A 17,359-nucleotide genomic window follows, 5' to 3' on the forward strand; every position below is an offset into this window, starting at 1 on the left:
CGGGCCTTGGTTTTTGAGAAAATCGATTTTGAAGTTCAGTACATGCTTTGTATATTCGTTACATAACAAATAACTGCAGCAAGTCAGCGTAGCGCCGCGGTAAAAGTTCAGGCCCATTGCGCTGGAGGTACTGTGTTCGAACCCTGCTGGTGTACTTTTTTTTTTCAAAATCGACCGAATTTTTCAGTTTTATTTCAAAGAATATCAACAAACAGTGTAAGATGTGCCAAATTATAAAGATGTATTGAGTTATTAATTTTTTCAAATACTCGTTCCGTTTGTGGTTCTCAGTTGGAGTTCCAAATTTTCGTACAACGGTGGCTTCTTGTATTACCTGAAATCGATCTCTGCCCATTATCGTCCCCTCTCCCGTGAATACCGTTAGCCGTAACGGGAGCCCCAGCTCCTAGGCCAATGAAGATGCCAGTTGCATACCTTTACGTTCGCATCTAATTACAGCGTCAGTTGCTCGCAAAGCGTCTCTAGTGCCGTGTGTTATAAAAATTCTGTGAAATGGAAGAACCGAATGTAGTGCAGCCAGAAGAAGATGCACAAGTAGAGGAGTCGAACGAAGAATCAAAAGACGAAATCACAAATGCCATTAAATACGCCGAAAATCTATACACCGCCTAGTGCGATCTCTGCCAATTCCGCTGCAATTGGAGATGAGATATGTACCGCAATCTCTTGGTCGAAAGATATATCATTATTGATGGTGAATTGATAGATTTCAACGAAGAAGATGAATTGAGAGAATATGATGCGAACTCCAATGGAATGACTATTTGAAAAAAATAATAACTGAATACATCTTTATAACTTCGCACACCTTACACTGTTTGTTGATATTCTTTGAAACAGAATTGAAAAATTCGATCGATTAAAAAAAAAAAAAGTACACGTGCGGGATTCGAACACACTACCTCCATCCCAGCAGTCCAGATCCTTTGCCACTGTGCTACGCCGACTTACTCGAAATGTATGTAATGTTACGAATATAGACACCACGTAATGAACTTCAAAATCGATTTTCTCAAAAACCAAGGCCCGTCGCTAAAAAACCGGATAGCCAGGTACTCAGGGTGAATGCATCTACAACATATTTGAAGCGCATCAAAATTCGTGATTTACAGTGTGGAGGGTCCCCTTGTAAGTAAAGCGGAAATTTGTGATAAGTCGTATGGTGTATGTGTGCGTTCGGGATTACGAGCGCTAAACGTTGATGTCATTAGCGCCCTGACACACATCAAAAGAAACGAATGTAAACAAATTTACTAAAATGAAAGCATACACGCAAAGAAAACTGGGGAAGATGAGAAATGCTGTATAAGAAAATGAAACGTAAGGAAAACGAGAAAGGAGCGTCTAGGATGCCACAGGAAATTGTCACTGGCTGGCCACTTACGTAAAATATGGGGAAGCAAGTCACCCACTGAACAAATTAAGACCCTCTCCCTAAAATCTTGGTAAAAACATTGGACAAGTCACAGAACTTTGAAACTTTAACCACATTCGTTTGAGTATTTCCTAAAAGAGATGGCAGATCCGCCGACGAGTCAGCCGCTGCCCGCTGGTCAGAAAATAAAACGAAATCCAATAAAACGTGGCGCACAGTCACCTGGACGCCACAAGTAGCACACACTGGGGGGTCCTCTCGGCGGAGCAGGAGACCAAACTGCTGAGGTCATCGGTCCCTAGGCTGATACACTACTTAATCTAACTTAAACTAACTTACGCTATGGAAAACACACACACACCGAAGCCCAAAAGAGGACTCGAACCTCTGACTGGGGGAGTCGCGCGAACCGTGGCAAGGCGCCCCAAACCGCGTGGCTATAACTGACATGTGATTACATTTTCACGCAATTTGGTTGCACAGATCCTGAGAAATCAGTACCCAGTACGACCACCTCTAGCCGTAATAACGACCTTGATACGCCTGGCTATTGAGTCGAACAGAGCTTGGATGGCGTGTACAGGTACAGTTGTCCATGCAGCTTCAAGACGATACCACAGTTCTGGCGTATTGTGACGAGCCAGTTGCTCGGCCACAATTGACCAGACGTTTTCAATTAGTGAAAGGTCTGGAGAATGTGCTGGCCATGGCAGCAGTCGAACATTTTCTGTATCCAGAAAGGCCCGTACAGGACCTGCAACATGCAGTAGTGCATTATCCTGCTGAAATGTAGGGTTTCGCAGGGATCGAATGGAAGGTAAAGCCACGGGTCGTAACATATCTGAAATGTAACGTCCACTGTTCAAAGTGCAGTCAATGCGAACAACAGGTGACCGAGACGTGTAACCAATGGCCCCCCATACCATCACGCCGGGTCATAACGCCAGTATGGCGATAACGAACACACGCTTCCAACGTGCGTTCACCGCGATGTCGCCAAACACGGATGCGAACATCATGATGTTGTAAACAGAACGTGGATTCATCCGAAAAAAAAAATGACGCTTTGCCATTCGTGCACCCAGGTTCGTCATCGAGTACACCATCGCAGGCGCTCCTGTCTGTGATGCAGCGTCAAGGGTAACCACAGCCATGGTATCCCAGCTGATAGTCCCTGCTGGTGTAAACATCGTCGAACTGTTCGTGCAGATGGTTGTTATCTTGCAAACGTCCCCGTCCGTTGACTCAGGGTTCGAGACGTGGCTGCACGATCCGTTACAGTCATGCGGATAAGATGTCTGTCATATCGACTGCTAGTGATACGAGGCCATTGGGATCCAGCACGGCGTTCCGTATTACCCTTCTGAATCCACCGATTCCATATTCTGCTAAAAGTCATTGGATCTCGACCAACGCGAGCAGCATTGTCGCGATATGATAAACCGCAATCGTGATAGGCTACAATTCGACCTTTATCAAAGTCGGAAACGTGAAGGTACGAATTTCTCGTCCTTACACGAGGCATCACAACTACGTTTCACCAGGCAACGCCTGTCAACTGCTGTTTGTGTATGAGAAATCGGCTGGAAACTTTCCTCATGTCAGCACGTTGTAGGTGTCGCCACCGGCGCCAACCTTGTGTGAATGCTCTGAAAAGCTAATCATTTGCATATTTGAGCATCTTTTTCCTGTCGGTTAAATTTCGTGTCTGTGGCACGCCATCTTCGTGGTGTAGCAATTTTAATGGCCAGTAGTGTATATTACATCACTTCAGCCACCCCTGGGTTAGCTGCACCCAGCTTTTTGGAGTAGACGTTACCCACTGACAATACTTTTCTGAAATGGAGATTGTTGCCTTGTGAGCGCGCTTGGCGTGGCAATACTATAGCGAATGGACAACTAAAGTATTGAGTGGACATTATGTGATGGCGCTCACTAATATGATTTGGGGCCAATTACCCATGGCGCGTTCTGACTGTTAAGGTTTCTGTGTGACGTGATTATTGTCCTATTGAGGCATGCGGGATCTTACAACAACTGAGAGCAGTTAAACTGGTTTTGGAATAAGTTATCGCTTTGGTAATAAGTCGTATTCTGTGTGATCTGCTATTAATCTCCTTACTCTGGAGGCAAAAAAAAAAAAAAAAAAAAAAAAAAAAAAATTCGCAGGAAATCTTTATTTTCATATTTTCCAGCAAACGAACACACAAGCATGACACAGACGCAAATGAATTTTTTTTGATGATTTACTAGGTCATTAATGGCGGTCCTCAATTGCAGACCTCAGGTCCCACTTATCGTGAAAATGTATTAGTATATACTATGTACTTTCTTTCCTTTTCCTTAAAAAAATCATTTTATTCTGAGGTATATATTATATTTCAAACAGTTAAATTTATATGCTAATATGCACAGGAAATACGATTTTTAATGTCAATTTTTTTAAAATATATAATTTACAGTACAGGTTTATGTTGATGCTCTAAAACAACTTCATAGATGCAAGAAAATAATAATCATACAATAATTTTTGGCAAGTAATGATTTGCTACTCTAAGTAAATAAATTTTTACAGTATGTTTTATAATAAGCTCTAGAACTAACATTTTTCTCAATTAATAACTTCATTTCACATTTGACGCCAATATGTTTCATCTTGGAATTGCACCACATTTCCTGCATTTTGAGGCTTTCATTGCTTCAACAAATTTTTTTAGTGGGCACACGCTTTGAACCTAACTTCTGAAACTGATTGCAACTCAGCTCTTCAAGGGATTTTTATTCATATTTTGTACATCATCCACGTCTTCACTGTTGGAGGAATTCACTGTATAAGAACTTTCTCTTCTATTTGTTACTGGCATGACATCTTAACGTTCTTATTGTTTACCAGTCAGTTTCATCAAGCTGAGCAGGACAGTCTTCATCAAAAACGAGAATTCGTCATCTTCCCACCCAGATAATTACGTACTGAGGTCATTAAGAAGAGTTTCTAATTACTCATAGGTTAATATTTCATGCATTGCTGTAGAGTGTAGAAATAAGGGTTATTTCAGTATTCCATTATTGAAGACCAAATTGAAATTAGCAAATATGCTTATAACCTGAGGTCACGATCGACGACCTTCAGAAAACGGATTATTTCATAATAAAAGAACAAAACGTATATAAATCTGAACTAATTCTCGACGTCTAGAATAGTTAACGGTCGTCACGTAAAAATATTTAAGCATAATAATTGTGTATATACTTTCCAGTTTGTACAAGTAGCCATTTCCAGCGTACAGCCAGCTGTAAACTAATACACTAATCGTTCCTTGCGAAATGCTCCGGCGATATTTTGAAAATAAGAACAAGAAAGTCTACACTCGCAGACCATTGGACTATAAGCGAAGAAAAAGAAAATATTGAAAGAAGAGGTTGACTGTTACCAATCAAGCCTTTCATTGTCGACTTCCGAAAAGTTATCAGCGAAAGAAAATATGTAATTACATTATTGAGACAAAGAGGAGAGAGGTAGCATCGTCCAATTTAGCATACGAGCCGGTCGTTTTATATATATTGTACTAAATAAAATGTAATCTCGGTGTAGTCTCCACAACCCAGAGGCCCTTCTCTGGGGGAAAATGAAATAGGACTGAAGCTCACATGGAACGAGTTCATGATTGACAGATTGCAGTTGCAGGAGACACTGTTGCCAACGTGGCACCACCTTCAATTGACAAGGATCTTCATGTACCTACATGACAGGTAACACAATGTAAGAACTACGGTTACCTGGCTACCACTGGAGCCACTGAAAAGTCAGTTACAAACTTTGTACACCCATATTCTATGAATAATTACAAGAACTCGTCCAACACAATTCTCATAGACGTCGACGTTAAAACTTGCGGGACACCAATCCAACGGTTAGTGCGAATATACGGGAAAACATACATCAACAAAAATGGTCAAAAGCTTATACACTTCTCCGTTTTTAACTCCTTGACGATAACCAATACGTACATTCGAAAGAAAGATACTGATATATATCCAGGGAGGGCAAGAGGAACTGGATCCCTTACTGATTATGAAATTGTTAACAGCAGAATAACACCACAACTGATTGGCACACATGTGTCAGTGCATATAGTATTCCCTCAGATAACTTTATGATATGTTATAAGTTTCAAATCTCGGCCAGATAGAGAAAAACTGAGACAGGAAAATAGTCTTATACATTTAGAAAAATATGAGACACACATCCGGCAAAGGGGGAGGGAGTGTTATATATCTCTATCCGCTGAAACTAGCTGATAAATTAACTACTGTAAGTGCAACGGATACGACTGAAGAAGAACAGCATATCGTTAAAAATACTTCTTTGAAAACAGTGACGAGGTTCTTGACTAAAAAACAAATAAATAAGTAAGCAATGCACAGAAGAAAGAGACAGCTAAATTTTAGGGCGAACGGATAGACCAAGCAGAGAAAGAAAAACAACAAGCATATAATACTTACCTGCGATCACATGCTCAAGAACACCTAATATGTTGCAGGAAAAGAAAGAAAACAGCAGAAATCGTGGGAGCTATTCAATAACGAAAATGAAAATGACATGAATGGTCGATAGTCAACAGCGTACATTTTACTGAGACACATGAAGTCAAAAGAGAAAGATACAGCCAATATAAATGTAAAAACTTCATAACGCCACACAAATGACCCAAAAATCTATTGAGGAATTAGCGTCAACGCATGGTATAAAATCTGCAGCATTATCTCAAATAATAGATTCCATCCTGTCCCTGAGACAGTTTTATTAGAATAACAAAAAGGTTTTAGAAAAGGAAGATCTTGCAGTGATGGTACTTTTAGTACAAGAGATCTGGTAAAGAAAAGGAAAGAATTAACTAAGAGACGCAAAAAGCATTTCTAGATTATGTAAAAGCTTTTGATAAAGTGTGGCAGATTACGGAAAAAAGAGGCTTCCCAAAGCGTCTAATTAAATCTGTAGAAGCTATTTGCAAAGAGACGAAAACAACAATCGAAGATGAACATAGTTTGTCCACACAGGGCACAAAAACACAGGGAGTCAGACAAGGAAGTGACCTGCCTCCTACTTTATTCGTCTGCACACATGACCTAGTCAGGGCTTGGCAACAAAATATCCCCTGCGGCATAAATACCAAAATACAGAAGTGATTTAATAATTACAGGCAGATGATCAAATAATAATTCAAGAAAATGAGGATAATCTTCAAGGAGCCGTTTATTATGTTAATTTGTTTGCTCCTAAGTAAATATAACATGAAAATGTCCCACTACTAAAACAAAGGTTATGTTTTTCGAGTGAAATTTCGACAATGAAAGAGATAACAGGATCCTAAAATTTCATTCGGTCAATGGAACAATTAGAAGTGCGCAAAAAAGTTTTACAAATTCATGGAAGTGCAGACTGTGCTCTGTGGATCTGAAACCTGGGTTAACACTCAAAAACTACAAGATGCCAGTGCACTTGGTAATGAGGGAGTTACCTGAGATGAAGGTTTAGGTCAACGGGAAGTGTCCAATAGATTTTGATGAGTGAGTTTTCAGGTATCAGAATATGTCACATAAAGAGCAGTATCTTTTGATGTCTTGACTTAGAAGCTTAAATTTTTTTACACCGCCGTCGGACCAAGGACCTTAATATGCGACAAATTTGAACTCGATACGCCAACCTATTCCAGAGGAAAAGGATATTAGCAGACTAGAGAGACAGACGATTAAAAAATGAACAAAAATATTTTTTCTGGTTATTTAAATACAAATTAACAATTGTCCTTTACTTGTACCGTGAACCCTTGTTTCCTGCACAGATTTCATGATTTTACGTCAACAGGAAGTATCCAGAAGTTTCGATGAAGGAGTTTTCGTCTATCAAAATATGTTACCTAAATGGCAGTATCTTTTGACTGCATTCACTTAGAAGCTTAAAATTCTTAAATCGCCAAGGGACCATGAACCTTAGTATGTTACATAAATCTGAACTTAATACACCAAAATGATACAGAGGGGAAGGGTCTTAACAGAAGGGCAGGCACACAGCCAGACGGATAAAATGACAAAAAAATATTTACATGTTATATAGCTGGCGAAGAGTTCTCGGGCTTCCAGCCGGGTGGCGGTGTCTTCAAACTGCGACGTTTCGACGAGTGACATACTCATCATCTTCTGGCGAAGACTTCGCCAGAAGATGACGAGTATGTCACTCGTCGAAACGTCGCAGTTTGAAGACACCGCCACCCGGCTGGAAGCCCGAGAACTCTTCGCCAGCTGTATACGCCGGGAAAGCATACATTCACATTTACATGTTATATAGTTACAAATTAACAGTTACCGGATTTTTTCTTTACTTGTACAAGGAAATCTTCCTTCTTGCCAAATTTCATGATTCTTGTTCAACGGGAAGCATCCTACAGGTTTTGATGAGAGTTTTTGAATATCAAAATAAGTAGCATAAATGGCTATATCTTTCCACTGCATTGACTTAGAAGCTTAGAATTTATACAATCCCCATGGACCTAGATCTTAATAAGTGACATGAATTGGAACGTGATACGTTCCAGAGATGAAGGGGTCTTAACAGTCGGACAGACAGACAGACAGATAGTCAGACAGATAATCAGACAGTCACACGAACAACAAAGCGATTCTATAACGGTGTCCTTTTTACACGCTGAGGCACGGTGTCGCAAAAATATCTGAGCATAAACACACGGTGCGAACAAGTAGATGGAATGCATGAAAACAGACTTTCGAAACGAACTATTGACTAGAAACCGAGAGACAGAGAGGAAGACCAAGGAAGAGGTGGCTGAATCTTGTTGACTGGAAGAGGTGAAGGGAGAAGAATAAGAATAAAAAGTGTATGAAGTATGGATGGAAGAATACATAATTAATTTGTAGGTGATTTGGGTGTATACAGAATGTGAAATGCCTTTCACAAACCTATCACCTCTGAAAACAACAATAACTGTAAGCTGGCTGGGCACTGAGTGAAACTGAGCTTTGATCACAAGATACGGATACATGATTCCATACCGCTCCAACTCTACACTACAGTTCATCAGTCGCAGTGCCTGGTGAGTGTTGGTGAGCCAGTCTCTCGCGTTACAAAATCGGATATTTTCAATGGGTGAGAGATCTAGAGAAATGGCCACACCCTATGTATCTGGGAGAATCAGGACAGCAAGAGCTGCATATGGTCTGGTATTACACTGTTGGAAAATAAGGTCACAGAGATATCGAAGATACGGTACATCAGTAATACACTGGCTACTTTCCAAACTGGTGGCTATGTGAACCATTGTTGGTCCTGTTGTATTCCCAGTGACAGACCACGTTATCCCAGGTGCTGGGTCTGTACGATATTGATTAATGCCAGCTGGAAACGTTTGTCCTCCTCACAGTCTGCACGTGCAGATAAGACAGATATATCCATTGTGATGCTTTATGCAGGAACAGGACTCATCCTAAATGATAACACTGTGCCACTCCTGTATTCATTATTGTTGAAGGGAGCACTGGTGAAGGTATGACCTTCTCCACTGTCACGTTTAAGGAAGCAGCAACTCTACTGGCTGTACTGACAGTATGTGATGCCCCAGAGAAGACAGATATTTGTCTAACTGTGAACAAACTTATTTCCTAACTTAAGATAAAAGATATGTCAGTAGGATCCAAGCGGACAATATGTCTGTCCTGTTGGTCTCTATTCATGTGGATACATTGACATTCTGCATGCTGTTCAGTGTGGCCCTCCTGAATCCTTCTATTCTACATTGTCCGGTCATGTTAAAGGGACCACTGGTTATGTTTCACGTCGAAGTACAATAACCTCTCACAGCCGGCTGGTGACAGCACTAGCCATGGAGGGTATATAAAGTGTGTTGGGTGACATGCAAAACAGTGCAGTCGTTGTCATAATGGAGAAAAGGAGTGCTTCGTCTGAAATCCAAAAGGCATGATCATTGACTTTTGGACCAAGGATGGAGCATTTTCGAAACAGCTCAGTTTGTGAACTGTTCACGTGCCATTGTGGTTAAGGTATACTGTGCATGACAAAATGGCGCTATACAAAACTGGCGCTGAGGCAATTGCAGTGCACCACAGGCCACAGATGACAGTGGTGAATGACGGCTGCAGAGATGTATACAGGTAAGAACACATGCAACAGTTGAGTGACTGACAGCCCAGATGAACCAATGGATTATCAACTGCGTCCCCTCAATGACATCCGGCGAACATTGCTGCATATGGGGCTCCTCGGCAGTCACCTGCTTCATGCACCCATGCTAAATGCTGTTCAACAGCGATGACACTACCACAAATGTACATTCCTTTTGTGGCGACAGGCAGCTTTTTCTTATGAATCCCATTGTATGCGCCATGAGACAGCTTGCCATGGACGTGTAAAGAGTGAAATGTCTCAAAGCAAACATCCTGCAACAATCGTCATAGCATTGTAGTCTGAGGACTGTTTGTGTGGCATTCCCAGGTGATCCCGTCATTCAGGAAGACACAGCAGATCAATACAAGTATGCATCTGTCCTTGGCGGCCATGTCCACCCTCACATACAGTTTCTCTTTCCTCTGCACGATGGCATCTGCTAGCAGGATAAGGCAACATACCACACGGCTTGAAGTGTATGTACATGGTTCGTAAAGTGCAAGGATAAGTTTACTGTACTCCCCAGGCCATCGTACCTCCTGGATGTGAACCCAATCAAGACTCTGTGAAACCGCCTCTATCTATCTGTTCATGCTGTGGATCCTCAACTGAGAGACCTAGCACAGATGGCCAAGTCACTAGAGTCAGCATGGCTCCACTCACTGACAGCACCTTCTGCAACCTCATTGGCTCTAAAACTGCATGTCTCGCAGTGGCCCGTTGTGCAAAAAGTGGTTATGCTTGTGTTTGACTGGTGGTCTGCTGAAGGCCAAAGTTAAAGGCAGGCAGGTGCATGCAGTGTTTCTCAATTTCCAAAAAGCATTTGACTCAGTGGTAGGAAGTACGCAGCAAGTTGTCTCGAATGTAGAGTCATCGACAGACGTAGAAGAAAAGTCAGGTGTGCTTCATGGAAGTGTGTTGCGGCCCTTGCTATTCATGTTGTATTTTAATTAGCATGTAAGTGAAATAAATATTATCCCCGGGCTTTTCAAAGATGATGCAGTTATCGACAATGAAGTACAGTCTGAAAGAAGTTGCACAAATGATCAGTTAGATCTTGAAAAGATTTGAAAGTGGCGTAAATACTGGTAACCTTAAATAGTCAGAAACGTAAAGTTGTGCACTTCACAAAAATAAAAAAATAAGTTTCTCATGAGTAGAATGTCATTGTATCACAACTGGAAATGATCAACTCAAGAACATATCTGGGTGTAACACTTTGTAAGGATATGAAATGGATGAATCACATAGACTTATTTGTAGATAAAGCAGGTGGCAGAAATCATTTTGTTAGTAGAATACTAGGGAAACTGCGAACAGTGTGCAAAGGAGATACGTGATACCTGTTCTCTTGGACATGTCCAGTAGAGCAGACAGCACATATCAATATGTATATGAGTAAGGATGACTCTCCATACTTTCAGTGCAGATGCATCATATATTACGAACCCCTGGAGAACTTATGAATGCTATGATCAGTGGGGCTAATGGATGTGGAGCTACTTGTGCATGACAGGTTCAGAATATGGGATACACAGTAAGTGTGTCTGGATGGCTGAAGTGGTTACACCAACCATTCTAGAGAAATGTAGCATCCAGTTTTGAGTCCAAATTTAAAACTTCACCACTGATTTATTGCAATGCCTGTAAGTGGATGTCGTCCTGTTTCCTGTAATATTGTATTCTGAGAATGTCTTCTAACAAAGTTTTAAGAACAGGCTTTGAATGATGACTCTAGGAAGATACCACAACCCCCTACATAGCGCTCCTGTAGGGATCAGTTACAGTATAATCAATGGCATTTCAACAACAGACATTCTTTCCCACTCTCTGTAGGTGAAAGGAATAGGAAAAATCGTTAAAAACACAATTAGATTTTCTTTCTGTCATTCACTTCACAGTCATTCGCAGAATACAGATATAGATGCAAATGTAGAGACATTCAAATGAAATTTTTGAATGAGGTATCCACTGTGTTATCTTTTCTTGTATAGAGAATGAAGAGGGCATTACTACTATCTACTTTCTGCACTTGCACTGAAATGCTAAACATTTGCATGTTTAAGCATGTAGTACACTTAATGCCAGTTTTGATCTTGGTTGCCATTTCAATTGCTAGTAGTGATTAATGTAGTGGAGTCTAAGTACATGAGTGAGTGAATGAGTGAGGAAGTGGGAGCAGCAATGATGACATTATGATGGAATTTGTCAGGAACTGACAGTGCGGCCCTGGTTGCGGGTGAAATGGCTGACACGACTAACGCGCACAGGCAGGGAGACACGGCGTGTGGTGGCAACACTGCGGCAGTATGGCGACCGTGTGGTGGCTCTCAAGAGGCGTCAACTGCGCAATGGCGTCGCAGCCGACCAGAGCCAGCCGACCCCTGACAAGAAGCGCCGGCTAGCTTTCCTGGACATGGTCCTCTCCTCGGGTGGCGGACTTCTTACCAACGAGGATGTCTACGATGAGGTGAGCTGTCTTGCAACATGTTCTCAGCCTCAGTGGGCCTGTGTTCGGTGGAGCCTTTATCTGATTCCTATTCTTATTGGGTAATAATTATCAGTACTATTAGAAGTAAACTCAGAGGCCAAAAATCAGGAAAGGTGTAAGCCAGGGTTTCTCATCCTCACCACTGATGTTTCAATTTCTATATGAGCATTTAACACACAAGGACGAAGATATTCACCAAACACAGTTTTTTACAATCAACATAATATTTATTTCATGTATACCTATGAATGAAAATAATATATTTCAATGCAAACACCTACTTTTGTACCAAAGGATAGTTCATATATGTAGATCCAATCTACAATGAAAGTATTCCTTTAGAAAGTACATGTAAATATGGACATGTTCTCATTTGCACAAACCATTTGGACATGTTCCGCTTTGAATGTTTAACTTACATCTTATTGTATAATGCTTCTCGTCTTACAGCATATTACGTGTTTGGTACAATTTAGTATTTAATATTATCGAAAAATTGGCAACTGGAACATTGATATTCAGTGTTTTACAAACTTTTGATTTCACTGTTGTTCCACATTTGTTCGAAACATTTCATATCACCACAACAGAATACAGCGGTGTAATGATGACATTACCTATTACTGGAATGATTCTTTGAGGTAACTATTCCACTTGAAAATATAAACCAGAAGCGTCTTCTAAAAAAACACAAGCAGTTTCTTCAGTCTTTGTGTGTGAACAACATGGATATATCGTGAATAAAGGATCTATATCAACTTAATCCTCTCCCGATTTTACCAGTAATCTCCGAAAATAGTTTACAGTAAATTATCAACACCTTTCTTCTTGTCATCTGAGACTGGATGGCTGAACAGTACTTCAGATTGTGTTTAGAAAAGCGTTTCGTGATAGTCGTCGACATTTCTAGAGAGACTTCCGCTCTTGATTATCTTGCTGGGACCTCCAGAATGCAGTTGCCTCCATCTTAATTGGAGTGTTCTTGTACATAAAACTTCTCTTCATTTCACTTATATGGCTGGTCGACGACGTTATATTCGTCTTTTGTTACAATTGTTGGCCTTTCTCGTAGAATTTGATTGTTGTTTCAGAACATGAAGTCCATGAATGGCTGAAAATGGTCTCCGAGGAGCCGAACATAACCATTTCCAGTCAATGATTGGTTCAGTTGGACCAGTGGACACAGTCGATTCCATGTAAACACAGCCCACATCCTTACGCAGCCACCACCAGCTTGCACAGTGCCTTGTTGACAACTTGGGTCCATGGCTCCGTGGGTACTGTGCCACACTCGAACCCAACCATCAGCTCTTACTGACGGAAATCGGCACTCATATGACCAGGCTACAGTTTCCCAATTGTCTAGGGTGCAACCGATATGATCACAAGCCCAGGAAAGACGGTGCATGTGATGTCGTGGTCATAGCAACAGCACTCGCCTCGGTCGTTTCGTGCCATATCCCATTAATGCCAAATTCCGTGGCATTGACCTAACGGATACGTTCCTCGTAAGTCCCACACTGATTTACGTGGTTACTTCAAGCAGCATTGCTTATCTCTACGCAAACGCCACTGCTCTCGATCGGTAAGTGAAAGCCATTGACCACTGCGTTCTCCATGGTGAGAGGTAATAAATGAAATCTGGTATTCTCGGAACACTCTCGACAGTCTTGATCTCGGAATATTGAATTCCCTCACGATTTCCGAAATGAAGTGCCCCTTGTGTATAGCTACAAATACCATTTTGCCTCCAAAGTCAGTAAATTCCCACCGGGCAGCCATAATCAGGTCAGAAACCTTTTCACATGAATCAACCGAATCAAATAACATTTCTGTCGATGCATTGTCCTTTCATACTTTGTGTACTTGTGCATATCGTTTGTCACCTCACTGTATGTGCGGTTAAGCCATATTTCTTCAATCTCGCAGCATCTTCTACCTTGGAACATGGAGCCCGTGATTCTTGCAAATGCATTGAGTTGCTCTAATGCCATAACAACTTTATCCGTTTTGAAAATGGAAATTTGTCTCAGTTGCCAATAGTTTCTATTTTAAAATGTATTTAAATCGTAGATGGTTGTTGATTATCGTTCTGATTAATATGACTTCACTTACTAATTATTGGTGTGTAACAGTGTAATAATGTGACAGGTAGGCTATTAAATACAGTTCTGGCAAAATTTTTCCGATTCTGTCGAATACTTGTTCCTAGGTACATGACCATGTTACACCTTAAATGTAAATGTCGTGTGACTAGGGTCTCCTGTCAGGCAGACCATTTGCCGGGTGCACGTCTTTCGATTTGACGCCACTTCGGCGACTTGCGCGTCGATGGGGATGAAATGATGATGATTAGGACAACACAACACCCAGTCCCTGAGAGGAGAAAATCTCCGACCAAGGCCAGGAATTTAACCCGGGCCCTTAGGATTGACATTCTGTCGCAGTGATCACTCACCTACCGGGGACGGACATGTTATACCTTGAAACACGTTTCCACATTTGGGAAAACCTTAATTTTTGGGAGTAATTTTTGTGATTTCAGAGAAAGGCTGCAGCACATAAAAAGTGAATGCCGTCTTTTCAAAATGGAATAAGAAAATGTATTAAACGTCTATGTCCTGCTAGATGGGAAAGTCTGAAAAGCGTACTCTCCCCTTCGTGATGAAGAAACTAGGTGAAACATTAAATATTGCCAGACAAACAATAATTTTTCTGAGACAAAATTGTCTATAAGAAGTAAACAACATGACACTATCATAGATAGAAAAGCAATTGAGGCAAGCCAAAATTATAAATATCTTTGAGTCATAGTCTGAGACCAGACTTCTAGTAAACAAGAAATAAGGCAGAGGACAACTCAAGTCAAACCAGCCATCAATAAGCTTTGGTCGGATCAAATTAAGAAAAACACAAGAAAATGCTTTATGAATCAGTAACACACACCATTCGTTTTTAGGAGCGAAATCCTGGGAAACAACGAAAAGAGACAAAAGCAGACCTGTCGCCACGCAAATGTATTTTTAAAGAAGTTGTAGTCTCATTTCTCTGCCTCGTGATGACTGGGTGTTGTGTGATGTCCTTAGGTTAGTTAGCTTTAAGTAGTTCTAAGTTCTAGGGGACTAAGATGTTAAGTCCCATAGTGCTCAGAGCCATTTGAACCATTTTTGTAGTCTCAAGGCGACAGAAGGTCCCAAATGAAGGAATCAGGAAGCAATGCAAACTCCTACATATATTACCGAAGAAGAGGAAAAGCAGCTTTTGAAATGGTATGGACATGTGACGAAATAAGGGGGTGAACGGTAGCTAAAAAAGGTCTATGTCGCCAATTTCCATGCTAGAGAGAAGGAGGAATAAGATGTTCAGAATGGAAAAATCAAGTGGAGGAGGATATGCAACGAAGAAATTTGGAACATGATTTATACCAGGATCAAGAGGCTTGGATACAAGGTTGTGGTGAATGGCATAAACAGCAATAAACAACCTAGGTGAAAAAAATCAGTGTAATATGGTTGGCAGGTGACAAACCAGTATTCTGTGCAAATGAACAGGAGTAGTGTGCTTAACGAACACAAGCCCGTCTCCGTAGCTCAGTGGTTAACATGTGTGAGTACGGCCGGCCGCGGTGGCCGAGCGTTTCTAGGCGCTTCAATCCTGAACCGCACGACTACTATGGTCGCAGGTTCGAATCCTGCCTCAGGCATGGATGTGTGTGATGTCCTTAGGTTAGTTAGGTTTAAGTAGTTCTAAGTTCTTTACAGACGAATGGAAAAACTGGTAGAAGCCGACCTCGGGGAAGATCAGTTTGGATTCCGTAGAAATGTTGGAACACGTGAGGCAATACTAACCTTACGACTTATCTTAGAAGAAAGATTAAGAAAAGGCAAACCTACGTTTCTAGCATTTGTAGACTTAGAGAAAGCTTTCGACAATGTTAACTGGAATACTCTCTTTCAAATTCTGAAGGTGGCGGGGTAAAATACAGGGAGCGAAAGGCTATTCACAATTTGTACAGAAACCAGATGGCAGTTATAAGAGTCGAGGGGCATGAAAGGAAAGCAGTAGTTGGGAAAGGAGTGAAACAGGGTTGTAGCCTCTCCCCGATGTTATTCAATCTCTATATTGAGCAAGCAGTAAAGGAAACAAAAGAAAAATTCGGAGTAGGTATTAAAATTCATGGAGAAGAAGTAAAAACTTTGAGGTTCGCCGACGACATTGTAATTCTGTCAGAGACAGCAAAGGACTTGGAAGAGCAGTTGAACGGAATGGACAGTGTCTTGAAAGGAGTATATAAGCAAAACGAGGATAATGGAATGTAGTCAAATTAAATCGGGTGATGCTGAGGGAATTAGATTAGGAAATGATACACTCAAAGTAGTAAAGGAGTTTTGCTATTTAGGGAGTAAAATAACTGATAATGGTCGAAGTAGAGAGGATATAAAATGTAGCCTGGCAATGGCAAGGAAATCGTTTCTGAAGAAGAGAAATTTGTTAACATCGAGTATAGATTTAAGTGTCAGGAAGTCGTTTCTGAAAGTATTTGTATGGAGTGTAGCCATGTATGGAAGTGAAACATGGACGATAACTAGTTTGGACAAGAAGAGAATAGAAGCTTTTGAAATGTGGTGCTACAGAAGAATGCTGAAGATAAGGTGGGTAGATCACGTAACTAATGAGGAGGTATTGAATAGGATTGGGGAGAAGAGAAGTTTGTGGCACAACTTGACTAGAAGAAGGGATCGGTTGGTAGGACATGTTTTCAGGCATCAAGGGATCACAAATTTAGCATTGGAGGGCAGCGTGGAGGGTAAAAATCGTAGAGGGAGACCAAGAGATGAATACACTAAGCAGATTCAGAAGGATGTAGGTTGCAGTAGGTACTGGGAGATGAAGAAGCTTGCACAGGATAGAGTAGCATGGAGAGCTGCATCAAACCAGTCTCAGGACTGAAGACCACAACAACAACAAGTTCTAGGGTACTGATGACCTCAGATGTTAAGTCCCATAGTGCTCAGAGCCATTTGCACGAAGTGTGAGTGCAATGTAGAGAATCCCAATTCGATTCGCTGTACTGAAAAGGATTTTTCCTTTATGGGTAGGCTGAAATGGGATGCACTCAGCCTCGTAATACCAACTGAGGAGCGACTTGAAAGGTAAATAGTGGTTCCAAGGTCTAAAAAGCCAGCAGCAGACAGGATAACAGTGTGCTGACCCTACACCCCTTCATACCGCATCCAGTGACACCATAGGCATAGGATGACATGATGGCCGATCG

The 17,359-nt window shown here is 41.2% G+C and overlaps 1 protein-coding gene across 1 annotated transcript in view; it reads left to right on the forward strand.

The window, feature by feature from the left end:
• LOC126424695 (cytochrome P450 4C1-like) overlaps nucleotides 1–17,359 on the forward strand; it is a 77,347-nt gene that overhangs the window by 24,223 nt on the left and 35,765 nt on the right. The window contains exon 4 of the mRNA XM_050087421.1: nucleotides 11,806–12,063. Coding sequence (XP_049943378.1) covers nucleotides 11,806–12,063 — 258 coding nt within the window. The remainder of the gene's footprint in view (nucleotides 1–11,805; nucleotides 12,064–17,359) is intronic.

This window comes from Schistocerca serialis, chromosome 10 (genome assembly GCF_023864345.2).
Source record: "Schistocerca serialis cubense isolate TAMUIC-IGC-003099 chromosome 10, iqSchSeri2.2, whole genome shotgun sequence".
NCBI lineage: Eukaryota > Metazoa > Arthropoda > Insecta > Orthoptera > Acrididae > Schistocerca > Schistocerca serialis.